Genomic DNA, 17,738 nt, shown 5'->3' with positions numbered 1-17,738 from the left:
TGGGTCTGCACTCGCACATAGGCCAGACCAGATAAATCCAGTGGATTCTAGTCCATTACGCTGATGGGTCTGCACTCGCACATAGGCCAGACCAGATAAATCCAGTGGATTCCAGTCCATTACATTGATGGGTCTGCACTCGCACATAGGCCAGACCAGATAAATCCAGTGGATTCCAGTCCATTACATTGATGGGTCTGCACTCGCACATAGGCCAGACCAGATAAATCCAGTGGATTCCAGTCCATTACACTGATGGGTCTGCACTCGCACATAGGCCAGACCAGATAAATCCAGTGGATTCCAGTCCATTACATTGATGGGTCTGCACTCGCACATAGGCCAGACCAGATAAATCCAGTGGATTCCAGTCCATTACATTGATGGGTCTGCACTTGCACATAGGCCAGACCAGATAAATCCAGTGGATTCCAGTCCATTACACTGATGGGTCTGCACTCGCACATAGGCCAGACCAGATAAATCCAGTGGATTCCAGTCCATTACATTGATGGGTCTGCACTCGCACATAGGCCAGACCAGATAAATCCAGTGGATTCCAGTCCATTACACTGATGGGTCTGCACTTGCACATAGGCCAGACCAGATAAATCCAGTGGATTCCAGTCCATTACATTGATGGGTCTGCACTCGCACATAGGCCAGACCAGATAAATCCAGTGGATTCCAGTCCATTACACTGATGGGTCTGCACTCGCACATAGGCCAGACCAGATAAATCCAGTGGATTCCAGTCCATTACATTGATGGGTCTGCACTCGCACATAGGCCAGACCAGATAAATCCAGTGGATTCCAGTCCATTACATTGATGGGTCTGCACTTGCACATAGGCCAGACCAGATAAATCCAGTGGATTCCAGTACATTACATTGATGGGTCTGCACTTGCACATAGGCCAGACCAGATAAATCCAGTGGATTCCAGTCCATTACACTGATGGGTCTGCACTTGCACATAGGCCAGACCAGATAAATCCAGTGGATTCCAGTCCATTACATTGATGGGTCTGCACTTGCACATAGGCCAGACCAGATAAATCCAGTGGATTCCAGTCCATTACACTGATGGGTCTGCACTTGCACATAGGCCAGACCAGATAAATCCAGTGGATTCCAGTACATTACATTGATGGGTCTGCACTTGCACATAGGCCAGACCAGATAAATCCAGTGGATTCCAGTCCATTACATTGATGGGTCTGCACTTGCACATAGGCCAGACCAGATAAATCCAGTGGATTCCAGTCCATTACATTGATGGGTCTGCACTCGCACATAGGCCAGACCAGATAAATCCAGTGGATTCCAGTCCATTACACTGATGGGTCTGCACTTGCACATAGGCCAGACCAGATAAATCCAGTGGATTCCAGTCCATTACATTGATGGGTCTGCACTTGCACATAGGCCAGACCAGATAAATCCAGTGGATTCCAGTCCATTACACTGATGGGTCTGCACTTGCACATAGGCCAGACCAGATAAATCCAGTGGATTCCAGTCCATTACACTGATGGGTCTGCACTCGCACATAGGCCAGACCAGATAAATCCAGTGGATTCCAGTCCATTACACTGATGGGTCTGCACTTGCACATAGGCCAGACCAGATAAATCCAGTGGATTCCAGTCCATTACATTGATGGGTCTGCACTCGCACATAGGCCAGACCAGATAAGAAGTTTTCTCCCCTGAAAAATACCAAAGTTCAAAAAGTAGATTTTTTTTTATTGAAGTATCATGTACTTGGGTGGCAGGCTGGAGATGCATCTCTGCTAAAGGATATGTAAGGCACTCCATCGCTCCGCTAGCCTGCAGGTCATCCTTTGGTAAAGTGTAGCACCTGCTTAGCCCCACCCTCCCCGACAGTCAGGGTTACATGAAGCCGGTGGTGGAATGTCGTACGAGCAGCTGGTATGAATCACAAGTCCTGGTTATGTGACCACTGATTCCAGGCAGACAATCTCTGAAGAGTATTGATAATGGCTGGGGTCACCCGTCTTGTAAAGACACTGGCCAGAAGCAATGGCAAACCAGTTCTGTAGAAAAACTTGCCAGGAATAGTCATGGTCATGGATAGATGATGATCACCCATACGACATAATGATAGTGATGACCATATAGTTTGTTACCATATACTATTCTGAGATTTATTTTCTAGCAGGTATTTACAAGAAAATAAAGAATACGATAGAATTGATGAAAAACACTACAAACAGCCAATGTGTAAAATAACACTGTGAAATTTGACAATGAGCTTGTAGGTTGTGGAATTGGTTGCAGTAGTCCATTAGTGGCCAATATTTTTCCAGGTTACTTGGGTCTGCACAGAACTGAGGCAGAGGTTGTGACCCACTTCTGAGCTACTCGTGTACTTTTACTGTTTGCACAATTTGTTTTATTTCCTCTCTGCACATTGGGTATTTGACAGTTTTCTCTTTTCTACAACTTCTTTTGGTTTCTTTGTTTTTGGTTGCCTCTAGGGAGACAAATCTCATTGTATAATCTATACATACTTCGATAATAAATGTAATTTGAACTTTGTCTTTGTGCAGTTGTAGCCCTGGTCTGCTTTGCTGATCCATTAATTAACTGCTGGGCACCACTGTGTCCTGATCTGGCTTGATGTTCATAGTATGTACAGTACATGTCACCATATACTACCTTGGGATATATATTTTTTGCAGGCAAAAACAACAAAATCAGTAAAATAAAACTACACATAAAGACTGGCAACCAATGTGCAAAAGACTAATTGTGCAAATAAAAATAGTTAATAATAATACTGAGAACGAATTGTCGGGTTTAAAGTGGACTTTGTGTGACTCCAGGCTCATCAAAATGTAGTTGACTGTTGAGGGCCTTAATCCAGAGGCATTTGGGGATGAATAATTGAAAACCAGTGATATTCATCTCCTGATGAATCAATAAATGGTGGCAGGATACTGTAGCGTCCGGAGTCACACTTATAGTGCCGGCGATGCAGTTTAGTTCCTGCTGCTGGCTGTAAGGAGTTTGTACATTCTCCCCACGACTGTGCGGGTTTCCTCCATCGTCCAAAGACGTTCAGGTTAGAAGCTTAGTGATGTAGTGAACGTGCTGTGTTGGCGCTAGAAGTATGACTGCACTTGCAGACTGCACCAGTAGAGAAGATGGCCAAGGACCGACAGAGATGGAGGATCTTCATTGCTGCCCTAAGCACCAGCGGTGTAATGCGCAGTAAGGAAGGAAGTTGTACTTGAAGGTATTGGGCTGCATTCATGAACCACTGCACTCCGAGTGTGAGAATCCCCACAACACTTAGTTTCAGATTTTTTTTACCACATGTACTCAACATACAGTGAAATGTGTTTTGTGTGTTAACACCCAACATACCCAAGAATGTGGTGGGGGTAGCCTGCAAGTGTCGCCACACATTCCAGCGCCAACATAGTATGCCCACAAGGTTCACCTCTGTACGTAGGGTGGCAGACAGGAAATGATCGAGTGATGGTGGTGGGTTAGAGGGAGGAGGTGTTGATCAGCCTTTCTGCTCAGGGAAAGTAACTGTTTTTGAAACTGGTGGTCCTGGCATAGATACTACATAGCTTCCTCCCTGATGGGAGTGAGACAAACAGTCCATGAGCAGAGTGGGTAGGATTCTTCACTATGTTACCGTCGTTAATTATCTTTCTGTTCTAATACTCCCTTGTTCTGCAGAGATTTCCCATTAATGATGTGTCATTTCCCACCTGAGACTCTCATCACGGCATGAATTTATTTTTCAGGCTATAGCACACTATGAACAAGCAGCAGACTACTACAAGGGTGAAGAGTCGAACAGGTTAGTAACACTATCACCACTGCTCTATTGTTGGAACCTATTTTCTAACATCTGTAGTGTTTCTCAGTCTCTTGTGATCGCAGTTTGCAAAAATAAGCATTAGTCTTATTACTTATGATTTCTAGAACCTAGAGCATTACAGCTCCTTCAGCCCTTTAACCTGCTCTAAGGTCAGTTAACCCGGGGTTCCCAGACTCCTTGCATAAGAAAGCTGTGAACTCAGACTGCTCCATCATGGCCATTGGTCTCTAGTGTCCAGGACATCCTCAAGGAGCAATACTTCAGAAAGTCAGCGTCCAACATTAAGGACCCCTATCACCCAGGTCCTGCCTTGTTCTCATTGCATCCGTCAGTAAGGAGGTACAGGAGCCTGAAGGCACACTCAACGATTCAGACACAGCTTCTTTCCCTCTGCTGTCTGATTTCTGAATGGACATTGAACCCGTCAAGACTACCTCATTTCTTTTATTTCAGTTATTTTTGCGCTACTTATTTTAACTTAACTATTTAATATATTTATGTGTGTGTATATATATATATATATATACACACACATAATTAATTCAGTAAATTCATATTTGTATTTCATGTAAATATTTATGGTAAAGTACATGCTGTTCATATTATTGTGTATTGCATTGTACTGCTGCTGCAAAAGCAACAAATTTCACTGTGATTGCTGTGATATTGAACCTGATTCTGATATTGGTCCAAGGCATAGAAAAGGTTGTGAATCTCTGGTCTAACTCCTCCCTCCTACATAGTCCTCCATTTTTCCATCATCCGTATGCCTATCTAAGCATTTCTTAAATGCCCTTAATTTATCTGCCTTTACCACCATCACTGGCAAGGCATTTCCACGCACCCACCACTCTCTGTATATACAAAAAAATGCCTCCGACATCGCCCTATGCTTTCCTCCAATCACTCTAAAGTTATATTAGCCATATTTGCTCAAGAACCAAAAATGGTGGTGAATTTTGGTAGCTCGGCTTGAGGCGTTAGATGTTGTGGTGTTCGCTGAGCGTGGCAATTAGCTTGCAGACGTTTCATCGCCAGTCGAGGTTTCATCCTCTGTGTGTAGTCATTGGCGTTTCTCTCTGGGAGTGTTTGTGTTTATACAGACACCCGTGCATTGCGTAGGGGGGAGGCGCGACATAAACACAAGCACTCCCAGAGAGAAACACCAACAACTGCGCAGTGAGGGTGTCACCTGAACTGGTGATGAAATGTCTGCAAACTGATTGCCAAGCTCGGCAATCACCGTAACATCAAGCTAAGTGTTTCTGTTTACTGATTCTTTCTAGCAGATCAGCTCATACTATTCTTGTTTAGGTGCAGAAATCGTGTGGAATGCTCAAGAATATATTAAGCCTACAGATTGTGTTTTGCTCCGCAGTTCTGCGAATAAGTGTTTGCTGAAAGTCGCCACATATGCAGCGCAGCTAGAGCAGTATCCCAAAGCCATTGAGATATATGAGCAGGTGAGTGAGTGGTTTCAGGTTTCCTGTCATTCGCGTATGCAGGTAAACAAAGCGGCGTTCCTCTGAGACCAAGGTGTGAAACACAGTGCAGACAGTATGTGCTCTGTGTGACTGTATAGTTACAATCCAGCACCATTCAACTGATTACTGTTTGTCTCTCCTTCTGTTTCATGTTGGAAACTAACACCAAGCAATTTTCAGATGGCTACTACAGTGATCTGGTGAATATAAGACCATAAGATCTAGGAACATTTTAGGCCAGTTGGCCCATTAAGTCTGCTCCACCATTTCATCATTGATGATCCATTTTCCCTCGGCCTCAATATCCTGCCTTCTCCCCATATCCCTTCATTTCCTGACTAATCAAGAATCTATCAACCTTTGCCTTAAGTATACTCAATGACTGGTCTCCACAGCCATCTGCGGAATTCATTGCCACAGGAACCGAAGGGGGGGAGGGGGGAGGGATATGAATGCTTGCTGTGTAGCTTCTTGCCAGCTCCCCAAGCATGGTTGCCATCTTCTGAAATAGAAACTAGTGAAGGGTTTAAACAAGGTCAGTAGTTGGGTGGGTGGTGGAGGAAAGAGGATCAAATGCCCTGAACTGTCTTTGACCTACCTTCCCTTTTGCTTTCCAAATTTCAGAGTTAATTTCTTGTATTTCTTCCAATCAGCCAATCATGTAGCTGGGCTCTCTCCCCCCCCCCCCCATTCCTGATGAAGGGTCTTGGCCCGAAACGTTGGCTACTCTTTTCTCACAGATGCTGCCTGACCTGTTGAGTTCTTCCAGCGTTGTGTACGTATTCTGTGATCCACAGCATCTGCAGTTGTATTTTTGTGTTTTCACTTAGTTCACATTTCTTCCCCATTCTGGTGTTTGGTCTGACAATTAACTGAACCTCTTGCCATGTCTGCATGCTTTTATGCATCACATTGCTGCTACATGATTGGCTGATTGGATATTTGCATGGATGAGCAAGAGTACCTAATAAAGTGGCCACTGAGTGTAAGATTCAATCCTATCGTGGTTCTTCAGAGAAGTCATAGTGGGCAAGGCCCAATCTCTTTTCCTAAATTACATCAGTGAGCTAGATTCTTAAGACTAGTAGTCCCAATCACCATGACTGACGTCAGCTATTCATTCCAAATTTAATTACCTATCATTAGTCCAGCCTGTTTTACCAGTCCAGTAACATGGTTCCTATCCTGCTGTTCCTTGTTTGTGTTGACTGTTGGTTTCCTCAAAGTAATTGTTGATCTTTCGTTGGTGTCCTTGTACTCTGCCCCTCCCCCATACAGTTTCCTCTTGTTTTTAGTTGCATGGCTGACTAGCCATTCCTTGGTACCTTTCATACATTCAGTGACCACTTTATTAGGAATACCTGCTCATTAATGCAACTGTTTGATCAGCCGATCATGTGGTAGCAATTCAATGCATAAAAACATGCAGACAGAGTCAAGAGGTTCAGTTGCAAACACGAGGAACTCTGCAGATGCTGGAAATTCAAGCAACTCACACAAAATGCTGGTGGAACGCAGCAGGCCAGGCAGCATCTATAGCCAGAAGCACTGTTGACGTTTCGGGCCGAGACCCTTCGTCAGGACTAACTGAAAGGAAAGATAGTAAGAGATTTGAAAGTAGGAGGGAGAGAGGAAAATGTGAAATGACAGGAGAAGACCGGAGGGGGTGGGGTGAAGCTGAGAGCCAGAAAGGTGATTGGCAAAAGGGATACAGAGCTGGAGAAGGGAAAAAAGGGAGGGGGGAAGAAAACAAAAACAAAAAAAACTAAATCTATTAGGGATGGGGTAAGAAGGGGAGGAGGGGCATTAACGGAAGTTAGAGAAGTTAATGTTCATGCTATCAGGTTGGAGGCTACCCAGCCGGTATATAAGGTGGTGTTCCTCCAACCTGAGTGTGGCTTCATCTTGACAGTAGAGGAGGCCATGGATAGACGTATCAGAATGGGAATGGGACGTGGAATTAAAATGTGTGGCCACTGGGAGATGCTGCTTTCTCTGGCAGACACAGCGTAGGTGTTCAGTGAAACGGTCTCCCAGTCTGTGTTGGGTCTCACCAATATATAAAAGGCCACACCGGGAGCACCGGACGCAGTATACCACACCAGCCGAATCACAGGTGAAGTGTCGCCTCACCTGGAAGGACTGTCTGGGGCCCTGAATGGTGGTGAGGGAGGAAGTGTAAGGGCAGGCGTAGCACTTGTTCCGCTTGCAAGGATAAATGCCAGGAGGGAGATCGGTGGGAAGGGATGGAGGGGGGGGGACGAGTGGACAAGGGAATCATGTAGGGAGCAATCCCTGCGGGAAGCAGAAAGAGGGGGGAGAGAAAGATGTGCTTGGTAGTGGGATCCCGTTGGAGGTGGCAGAAGTTACGGAGAATTATACGTTGGATCCGGAGGCTGGTGGGGTGGTAGGTGAGGACAAGGGGGACCCTATCCCGAGTGGGGTGGTCGGCGGATGGGGTGAGGGCAGATGTGCGGGAAACGGGAGAGATGCGTTTGAGAGCAGAGTTGATGGTGGAAGGGAAGCCCCTTTGTTTAAAAAAAGAAGACACCTCCTTCGTCCTGGAATGAAAAGCCTCATCCTGAGAGCAGATGCGGTGGAGACGGAGGAATTGTGAGAAGGGGATAGTATTTTTGCAAGAGACAGGGTGGGAAGAGGAATAGTCCAGGTAGCTGTGAGAGTCTGTAGGCTTCTAGTAGATATCAGTAGATAAGCCGTCTCCAGAGATGTTGGAAATGGACCAGGTAAATTTGAGGGCAGGGTGAAAGTTGGAGGCAAAGTTAATGAAGTCAACAAGATTCAGTTGTTCAGACTAAATATCAGAATGGGGGGAAAATGTAATTGAAGTGTCTGATAGTGGAATGATTGTTGGACTGCTGTAGTCTCCTGGAATTTCCATGCACATCAGTCTCTAGTGTTTACAGAGAATGATGTGAGGGAAAAAAAAACCCAGTGAGAGGCAGTTCTGTGGGTGAAAACGCCTTGTTAATGAGAGCCATCAGAGAAGAATGGCCAGACTGGTTCACACAGACCATAAGAAATAAGACCAGAATTAGGCCATTCAGCCCATCAAGTCTGCTTCATCATTCCATCATGGCTGATCCCGGATCCCACTCAACCCCATAAACCTGCCTTATCGCCATATCCTTTGAGGCCCTGATTGATCAGGAAACGATCAACTTCCACCTTAAATATACCCATGGACTTGGCCTCTACTGCAGTCTGTGGCAAAGCATTCCGCAGATTCACTGCTCTTGGGCTAAAAAATTCCTCCTCACTTCCGTTCTAAAAGGTTGCCCCTCAGTTTTGAGGCTGTACCCTCTGGTTCTGGATACCCCCACCACAGGAAACATCCTCTCCATGTCCACGCTGTCTGGCCCGTCCAACATTCGGTAGATTTCAGTAAGATCTCCTGCATTCTTCTAAGTTCCAGTGAGTACAGACCTAAAGCTGCCAAACACTCCTCAAATGTTAACCCCTTCATTCCCAGAATTATCCTCATGAACCTTCTCTGAATCCTCTTCAATTACTACACATCCTTTCTGAGGTATGGGGCCCAAAACTGTTGACAATACTCCAAGTGCAGCCTGACTAGTGTCTTATAAAGCCACTGCATTATCTTCTTGCTTTTATTTCTATTTCCCTTGAAGTAAATGGCAACATTGCCTTGACCACAGGCTCAACCTGTAAATTAACCTACTGGGAGTCTTGCATGAAGACCAAGTCCCTCTGCACCTCTGATGTTTGAACCTTCTCCCCATTTAAATAATAAGCACTATAGTTCCTTTTACCGAAATGCATCATCATACATTTCACTTCCCAACACCTTATTCCATCTGTCATTTTTTTACCCATATTTCCAATTTGTCTAAGTCCTGCTGCAATCACATTATCTACCCCTCCACCTATTTTTGTATCATCTGCAAACTTTGCCACAAAGCCATTGATTTCATTATCCAAGTCACTGACAAACAATGTGAAAAGTAGCGGTCTCAAAACTGACCTCTGAGGAAAAACACTAGTCACTGGCAGCCAACAGAAAAGGCCCCCTTTATTCCCAATGGCTGCCTCCTGCCTGTCAGCTGTTCCTCTATCCATGCCAGCGTCTTTCCTGGTATGCCATAGGATTTTATCTTGTTAAGCAGCCTTATCGAATGGCTTCTGGAAGTCCAAGTAAATTACATCCATTGCCTCTCCTTTGTCCACCCTGCTTGTTACTTCCTTGAAGAACTCTAACAGATTTGTCAGGCAAGATTTCCCTGTGCAGAAACCATGCTGACTTTGACTTAACTTAGTCTCCAAGTATCCTGAAAGCACCTCCTCAGTAATAGACTCCCAACCACTGAGGTTAAGATAACTGGCCTATAATTTCTTTCTTTTAGCTTCTTCACTTCTTAAAGTGTGGAGTGATATTTGCAATCTTCCAGTTCTTCAGGACCATGCCAGAATCAAGTGATTCTTAAAAGATCATGAACAATGCATCTCTTTAGCAACCTTTCTCAAGACTCTGGGATGTAGTCCATCTGGTCCAGGTGACTTAACCAGCTTAAGACCATAAAGTTTTCCCAGCACTTTTTGCTTTGTAATAACAATGGCCCTGACACCAGCCAACATAGCTCTCTGGGTCATTGGGACACACAAGCCTCCAAACCCAATGACAAGGTTGTGGTCCTCTTAGAGGTCTGTCTTTTTCCCGTAACCTATGATGCCTGACTAATCAAGAACATGTCAACTGAACTGCCTTTAATGCTTGTTGTTTTTGTTTACAATTCACATCAATTTAATGTCTAATTCCTTTTGTGACTTTGTGTTTCTGTTCACCACAGGTAGGCACGAATGCCATGGACAGCCCACTGCTCAAGTACAGTGCAAAAGAATACTTCTTCAAAGCAGCGCTCTGCCATTTCTGCGTCGACATGCTAAATGCCAAGGTACGAGTCCTGGAAAAGTCCCATCTGCTTGCGGTGGCACAATTCATAGATCCGCTGTCTCAGCTTCTGCTGCCTGCAGCCCTCGGCTTCACTCGAGACAGCATGGTGGTGCAGTGGTTGCAATCAGGGCTCAATTCCCACTGCTGTCCCTAAGGAATCAGAATCAGTTCTCCACAGGAAGGCGAGGTCATTGTGCAGGCGCAGGTACCAAATACCAGTGTCCGTGCTTTTGAAAGGTATAAAAGGTGCAAGGAGAGAGAGCTTTATCCTAGGCTAGGTCACGGCTGGTGATTCTTGCTGAGACAGGGAACGGTACATCAAGCAAGTCAGAGTATGTCAAATTGGAGTTAGAGAAGAAAATGTTCCTGGATCGTTCTTCCGGTGACGCGTGGGTTTCTTCCTACGTTCCAAAGACGTGCGGATTAAAGTTAGTAACTTGTGGCCCTGCTATGTCGGTGCCAAACTCCTGCAGTCTGCCCCCAGCATGATCCTGGGACTGTTGGTTATTGATGCAGCTTGCGTATTTGGCTGTTTCCCTGTACATGTGACAAATAGAATTTTTGGTCTCTGGTGCTGACTGTGGAGTTTGCAGGTTTTCTGTGATTGTGTCGGGTTTCATCTGTGTGATAGTGTCTCCTCCCACACCTATAGGCATTAATTAGCCTCTGTAAGTGGCAAAATTAATGGAAGTTGATAAGCAGAGAGACCTTGGGGTTCAAGTTCATGGCTCCATGAAGCTGGCTACACAGGTTGATAGGGTGGTTGAGAAGTTTATGGAATGCTTGCTTTTCTTGGTTGAGGCATTGAGTTCAAAAGTCAAGAGGTTATGTTCAATGGTTCAATTTATACAGTAAATAACCTGAAACTCTTTGCAAACTTCTACCAAACAGATAGAGGGGGAAAAAAAAAACAAAGGATGAATAAGTAAAAAGGTTAGAACTCCAAAAAAACCCTCCCCCCACCCACGTACAGGCAGCAGCCCCCCCCCCCCCCCCCCACCCGGTATGCTAGCAATGGCAAAGCTCCCAGAGTCCATCCCAACACTTCAACATCACTGTCTCCCCCGTCTAACATGTTGCATGTTGCTACTTTATAAGACTCTGGTTAGGCCACGTCTGCAGAATCGCATGTAGTTCTGGTTGCCTCACTATAGGAAGGATGGCAAAACCTTGGAGAGGGTGCAGAAGAGGTTTACCAGGATGCTACCTGGTTCAGAGGGCACTTGCAATCATGAGAGGCTGGATAAACTTGGGTTGTTTTCTTTGGAGTAGTGAAGACAGAGAGGAGATCTGATAGAGGTTTACAAGGTCATGAGAAGCATAGATAGACTGGACAGGGAGTTTCTGTTTCTCAGGGTTGAAATATCTAATACCAGAGGGCATGCATGCATTGAAGGTGTGAGGGGGGTAGGATCGAGGGGATGTGAGGGGTAGGTAGTTTTACTCGGAGAGTGGTGTATGCCTGGTACGGTGGTAGAGGCAAATACACTGGAGGCTTTTAAGAAATGTTGAGATAGTCACATGGATGTGAGGAAGATGGAGGGAATGGACATGGTGTAGGGAGGAGGGATTAGTGTGTGGGTGCACAGCATTGTGGGCTGGAGGACCTGTTCCTGGGCTGTTCTGTTGTATGTTCTATGTCTGAGAGTACACCGGAGATTGGTATAGATCGGTGTTTGATAGTCGCTGTGGACTTGGTGTTTATGACTCTAGGAGTTGAGACTGATTCAATGGCAGTAGTCTGTGTGGATCTTAATGGTGGCAAATGCACAACATGCTGCACCTCTGGAATTTAGGTGAGGTTTGACTAGAGATGCTAATTACAAGACGTAGGTGTTTCTGGCAAGGGCAGGATTTGTTGATGAATCCACTGCAGTTAAATGAATCTACGGGCATCCTGTTGCAGCTCCATAAAATCTGAATAAGACTGTGTTTGGAGTATTGTGGTCAGGTCAGGTCCCTCATTATAGTGCTGTAATGTGAACAAAGTCATCAGAGAATGACTGAAGCTCATGGATACTGAAGTGTAGTGGCTTATTCAACCAAAACAAGCAGCAGGCATCAGATTGAGACCCTTTCGAAGGAAGAGACCTCGAGGGTAGAAACTACTGGATTGCTGCCTGCGCCATACTCCGCGGAGTGAGGGTAGAAACAGGACGCTTTGCCAGATTGATGTGTGGCTGAGAAGCTGGTGCAGGGGGTAGGGCTTCAGAATGTGGATCATTGGGATTTCTCCTGGTGGATGTATGACCTTTTCGAAAGTGATGGGTTGCACCTGAACCCAAGGGGGAGCAGGTTTGTTAGAGCTGTTGGAGAGAGTTTAAACAACTTGGCAGGGGGGTGGGAACCGGAGTGAAGGGACTCGGGGTAGGATGGATGGTAAAAAAGCAAAGATAGCATGCAGTCAGACTTTCAGGAAGGACAGGCAGATGATAGGACATAACTGCAGCCAGCGGGGTGAGTACCAGCGTACTACGGATGCAGAATCAAAAAAACTGTCAAATAAAGTACACAAAGTGTGATAGCTCAATGCATGGAGTATAAGAAATAAGGTGGGTAATGTTCTTGCACTTCTACAGATTGACAGGTGTGATGTTGTGACCGTCACTAAATCACGGCTGAAGGATGGTTGTAGTTTGTATTGGAGGGATAGGAAGGTAGTCGGGGTGGTGTGGCTCTGCTGGGAAAGAATGGCATCACATCAGTAGGAAGGTAAGACAGGATCAGAACATATTGAATCATTGTGGGTTGAGTTAAGAAACTGCAAGGTTAGAAGGATCCTGATGGCAGTTTTATACAGGGCTCCCAACAGTAGCTGCGATGTGGACCCCTGATTACAATGGAAATAGAAAAGCAGTGTCAAAAAGGCAAATTTATGATAGTCATGGGAGATTTCAACATACAGGTCAATCGGGGAAAATCAAGTTGGTAACTATATAAGAGAGTGAGTTTGTTGAATGCCTACGAGATGGCTTTTTAGAGCAGTTTGTTGTTGAGCCCACTAGGGGATCAGCTACACTGGATTGGGTGTTAGGTGATGAACTGGAGGTGATTGGGGAGCTTAAGGTAAAAAAAAACCCTCAGGAGGCAGTGAGCTCAATATGATGTTCAGCTTGAAATTTGGGAGGGAGAAAGTAAAGTCTGATGTAGCAGTATCTCAGTGGAGTAAAGGAAATTACTGTGGGATGGGAGAGGAGTTGGCCAAAGAAAACTGGAAGGAGCTGCTGACAGGGATGACAGCAGAACAGCAATGGTGTGAGTTCCTGGAAAAATGAGGAAGGTGCAGAACATGTGATTTCCAAAAGCAACGAAATGCTCAAATGGCAAAATAGTACAATTGTGGCTGACAAGGGAAGTCAAAGCTAATGTAAAGGGTAAAGAGAGGGCATAGAACAAAGCAAAAATTAGCGGGAATATAGAGGATTGGGAAGTTTTGTAAAAACCTATAGAGAGCAACTAAAAGAATCATTAGGAGGGAAAAGATGCAATATGAAAGCAAGCTAGCAAACAATATCAAAATGGACAGTAAAAGCATTTTTAAGTATGTAAAATAAGTAAGAGATGAAAGTGGATATAGGAGGATGAGGAGATGGCAGATGAACTAATTGAGTTATTTTGCATCAGTCTTCTCTGTGAAAGACATTAGCAGTGTGACAGATGTTGTAGGGCAGGGATTCCCAACCTGGGGTCCACGCACCCCTTGGTTAATGTTAGAGGTCCATGGCATTAAAAAGGTTGGGAACCCTTGTTGTAGGGTGTGAAAGAAGAGAAGTGGGTGCAGCTACTATTACAAGGGAGAAGCTGCTCAAAAAGCTGAAAGACCTTAGGGTGCATCAGTCACTTGGAATAGATGAACTGCACCCAAGGGTTCTGAAAGAGGTAGTGGTAGAGATTGTGGTGGCATGAGTAATGTTCTTTTAAAGATCATTGGACTCTGGCATTTTTGCAAATGTCACTCCACTCTTTTAAGAAAGGAGAAAGACAGCAGGAAGGAAATTATTGACACATTAGCCTGACCTCAGTGGGTGGGAAGATGTTGGAGTCAATTGTTAAGGATGAGGTTATGGAGTACTTGGTGACAGGACAAGATAGGACAAAGTCAGCATGGTTTCCTCAAGGAAAACTCTTGCCTGATGAACCTGTTGGAATTCTTTGAGGAGATTACAAGTAGGATAGATAAAGGGGATGTAGTTAATGTTGTATATTTGGACTTTCTGAAGGCCTTTGACAAGATGCCACACATGAGGCTGCTTACCAAGTTAAGAGCCCACGGTATTACAGGAAAGTTACTAACAAGGTTAGAGCATTGGCTGATTGGTAGGAGGCAGTGAGTGGGAATAAAACGATTCTTTTCTGGTTGGCTGTCAGTGACTGGTGGGGTTCCACAGGGGTCAGTATTTGGACTGCTTTTTTTAGTACTGTATATTAGTGATTTAGATGATAAGAATAGATGGCCTTGCTGCCAATTTTGCAGATGTTACAAAGATTGGTGAAAGGGCAGGTCATGTTGAGGAAACAGATGGCTGCAGAAGGACTTAAACAGATTAGGAGAATGAGGACGAAAGCAGCAAATGAAATACAATGTAGGAAAATGCATGGTCATGTTCTTTGGTAGTAGAAATAAATGTGTGGACTATTTTTTGAATGGGAAGAAAATCCAAAAATCTGAGAACACCCTGAAGGTTAACTTGCAGGCAGAGTCAGTGGCGTGGAAGGCAAATGCAATGTTAGTATTCATTACAAGAGGTCTGAAATACAAAAGCTGAGATGTGAAGCTGAGGCTTTATAAGGCGCTGGTGAGGCCTCACCTTGAGTATTATGAACAGTTTTGGGCCCCTCATCTAAGAGAAGATGTGCTAGCATTGGAGAGGGTTCAGAGGACATTCACAAGGATGATTCTGGGAATGAAAGGCTTATCTTATGAAGAACGTTTGATGGCTCTGGCTCTGTACTCACTGGAATTCAGAAGGATGGGGGGGAATCTCATTGAAACCTTTCGAATGTTGAAAGGCCTAGACAGAGTAGATGTGGAAAGGATGTTTCCCAAGGTGGGGGAATCTAAGACAAGAGGGCACAGCCTCAGATAGACGGGTGTCCATTTAAAACAGAGATGCAGATAAATCCCTTTAGCCGGAGAGTGGTGAATCTGTGGAATTTGTTGCCACAGGTGGCTCTGGGGGCCAGGTCGATGGGTGTATTTAAGACGGAGAGGTTCTTGATTGGACATGGCATCAACATTTACAGGGAGAAGGCTGGAGAAGAGGGACTGAGGAGGGGAAGAAAGATTCGGCCATGATTCAGCAGACTTGATGGGCCAAATGGCCTAATTCTGCTCCTCTGTCTTATGGTCTTGTATATTAACAATGAATCTACAATGCTTCCTTTGAATTACATAAAATTTTCACACCTACTTAGCACTCATGCTCCAGACACCTAAAATGAATGTTAATCAGCATTGTTTGGTTTTTCAAGTATCTCCTACCCACAGCTCCAGCAACTTCTTGTCCAGAGCTATATTTGAAATTTAATCTACAATCCACTTTCAGGTCTAAAGATGGGTTGTTGAAGTTAATATTTTCCTTTGTACTCCAAGTCCAGAATATGTCCTAACAATAGGAAGGATGTGGAAGCTTTAGAGAGGGTGCAGAGGAGATTTATAAGAATGTTGCCTAGGTTAGAGAGCATGTCATAGGAGAATAAGTTGAGCAAATTAGGGATTTTCTCTTTGGAGCAAAGGAGGATGAGAGGTGATTTGATAGAGATGTAGAAGATGCTAAGAGGCAGAATTTCAGTAGACAACCAGGGACCTTTTTCTCCCCTAGGGTGGAAAGGGCTAATGAAAGTGGGTGCAACTTTAAGCCATTTGGAGGAAATTATAGGGGAAAGTCAGAGGTAGTTTTTTTTAAAAACACAGTGGAGGGTGCTCGGAATGCCCTGCTAGGGGTGATGGCAGATATATTAGGGACATTTAAGAAATTTTTAGCAACACGCAAAATGCTGGAAGAACTCAGCAGGTTAGGCAGCATCTGTGGAAATGAGTAAACATTCTATGTTTTGGGCTAAGACCAGGAAGACACCAGAATAAAAAGGTGGGGGGAGGGGAAGGAGGGTAGCTGAAAGGTGATTGGTGAAGCCAGGTGGGTGGGAAAGGTCATGGGCTGGAGAGGAAGGAATCTGATAGGAGAGGAGAGTGGACCATAGGAGAAAGGGAAGGAGGCAAGGACCCAATTGGAAGTAATAGGCAGGTGGGAAGACGTAAAGGGAGGGGGGAGGATTTTTTTTTAACTTGTAGGAGAAATCGATATTCATGCTATCAGATTGGAGGCTATCCAGACAGAATATAAGGTATTAAGGTGGCCTCATCTTGGCACAAGAGGAAGCCATGTCAAAATGGGAATAGGAATTAAAATGTTTGGCCAGCAGGAAGTTCCATTTGTGGCAGATGGAACCAAGGTACTTGGATAGACACATGAATGATAGCAAAATGGAGGGAAGGGTTAGACTGTTCTTAGAGTACAAAGTAGATTAAAATAACTTTAACCCAGAAATGCTTTTCATTCTGCAGCTGGCAATGACCAAGTATGAGGAGATGTTCCCGGCCTTCTCAGATTCCAGGGAGTGTAAACTAGTCAAGAAACTCCTGGATGCTTTTGAAGACCAGAATGTTGACGGCTACACTGATGCAGTAAGTATTTGCAGTTGCAAGCAGCCAAGTGTAGTATGTCCATCCTACTAAGTGACTTGAACAAATAGTGAAAACATGAGAAATACAACAAGTACGAGAGATACTCAGCAGGTCAGAGTCATAAAACACCGTTGCCCACAAACAGGGCCCTTCAGCCTATCTAGTCCGTAACAAACCGCTTTTCTGCCCAGTTCCATCTACCTGGACCTGGACCATTCCTCTCCATACCCCTCCCATCCATGTACTTGTCCAAACTTCTCTAACTGTTTCTATCGAAAAACATCCACATTCACACCAACCTCTGAGTGAAAGGTTCCTCTTAAACATTTCACCTGTCGCCTCATCCTATGACTTATAGTTCTAGTCTCACCGATCTTCAGTGGAAAAAGACTTCTTGCATTTACTCTATCTATACCCCTCATAAATTTGTATAAAATTCTATCAAACCTACCCTCATTTCCTTACACTGTAGGGCAGGGGCCCCTCAGTTAATGGTAGGTGGTCCATGGCGTAAAACGTTGGGAACCCGTGCTCTAGGGAATAAAGTCTTACCTATTCAACCTTTCCCTATAACTCAAGTCAGCAAGTCTCAACAACATGCTTGTAAATTTTCTCTGTACTTGTTCAGTCTTATTGATATCCTTCCTGGAGGTAGGTGAGCAGATCTGCACACGATACTCCAAATTTGGCCTCACTGACATATTGTGCAACTTCAACATAACGACCCATCTCCTGTACTCAATGAAGGCCAACGAGCCAAAGGCTCTTTATGTC

At 44.7% G+C, this 17,738-nt stretch overlaps 1 protein-coding gene across 1 annotated transcript in view; it reads left to right on the top strand.

Moving 5' to 3' along the window:
- Positions 1 to 17,738, top strand: part of LOC132402288 (alpha-soluble NSF attachment protein) — a 54,366-nt gene that overhangs the window by 33,405 nt on the left and 3,223 nt on the right. Inside the window, exons 6-9 of the mRNA XM_059985141.1 lie at positions 3,789 to 3,844; positions 5,244 to 5,328; positions 10,176 to 10,280; positions 16,845 to 16,964. Of these exons, the coding sequence (XP_059841124.1) occupies positions 3,789 to 3,844; positions 5,244 to 5,328; positions 10,176 to 10,280; positions 16,845 to 16,964 (366 nt within the window). The remainder of the gene's footprint in view (positions 1 to 3,788; positions 3,845 to 5,243; positions 5,329 to 10,175; positions 10,281 to 16,844; positions 16,965 to 17,738) is intronic.

The sequence above is a fragment of the Hypanus sabinus genome, chromosome 11 (genome assembly GCF_030144855.1).
Source record: "Hypanus sabinus isolate sHypSab1 chromosome 11, sHypSab1.hap1, whole genome shotgun sequence".
Classification (NCBI taxonomy): domain Eukaryota; kingdom Metazoa; phylum Chordata; class Chondrichthyes; order Myliobatiformes; family Dasyatidae; genus Hypanus; species Hypanus sabinus.
This window is presented reverse-complemented; position numbering and strand designations above follow the sequence as displayed.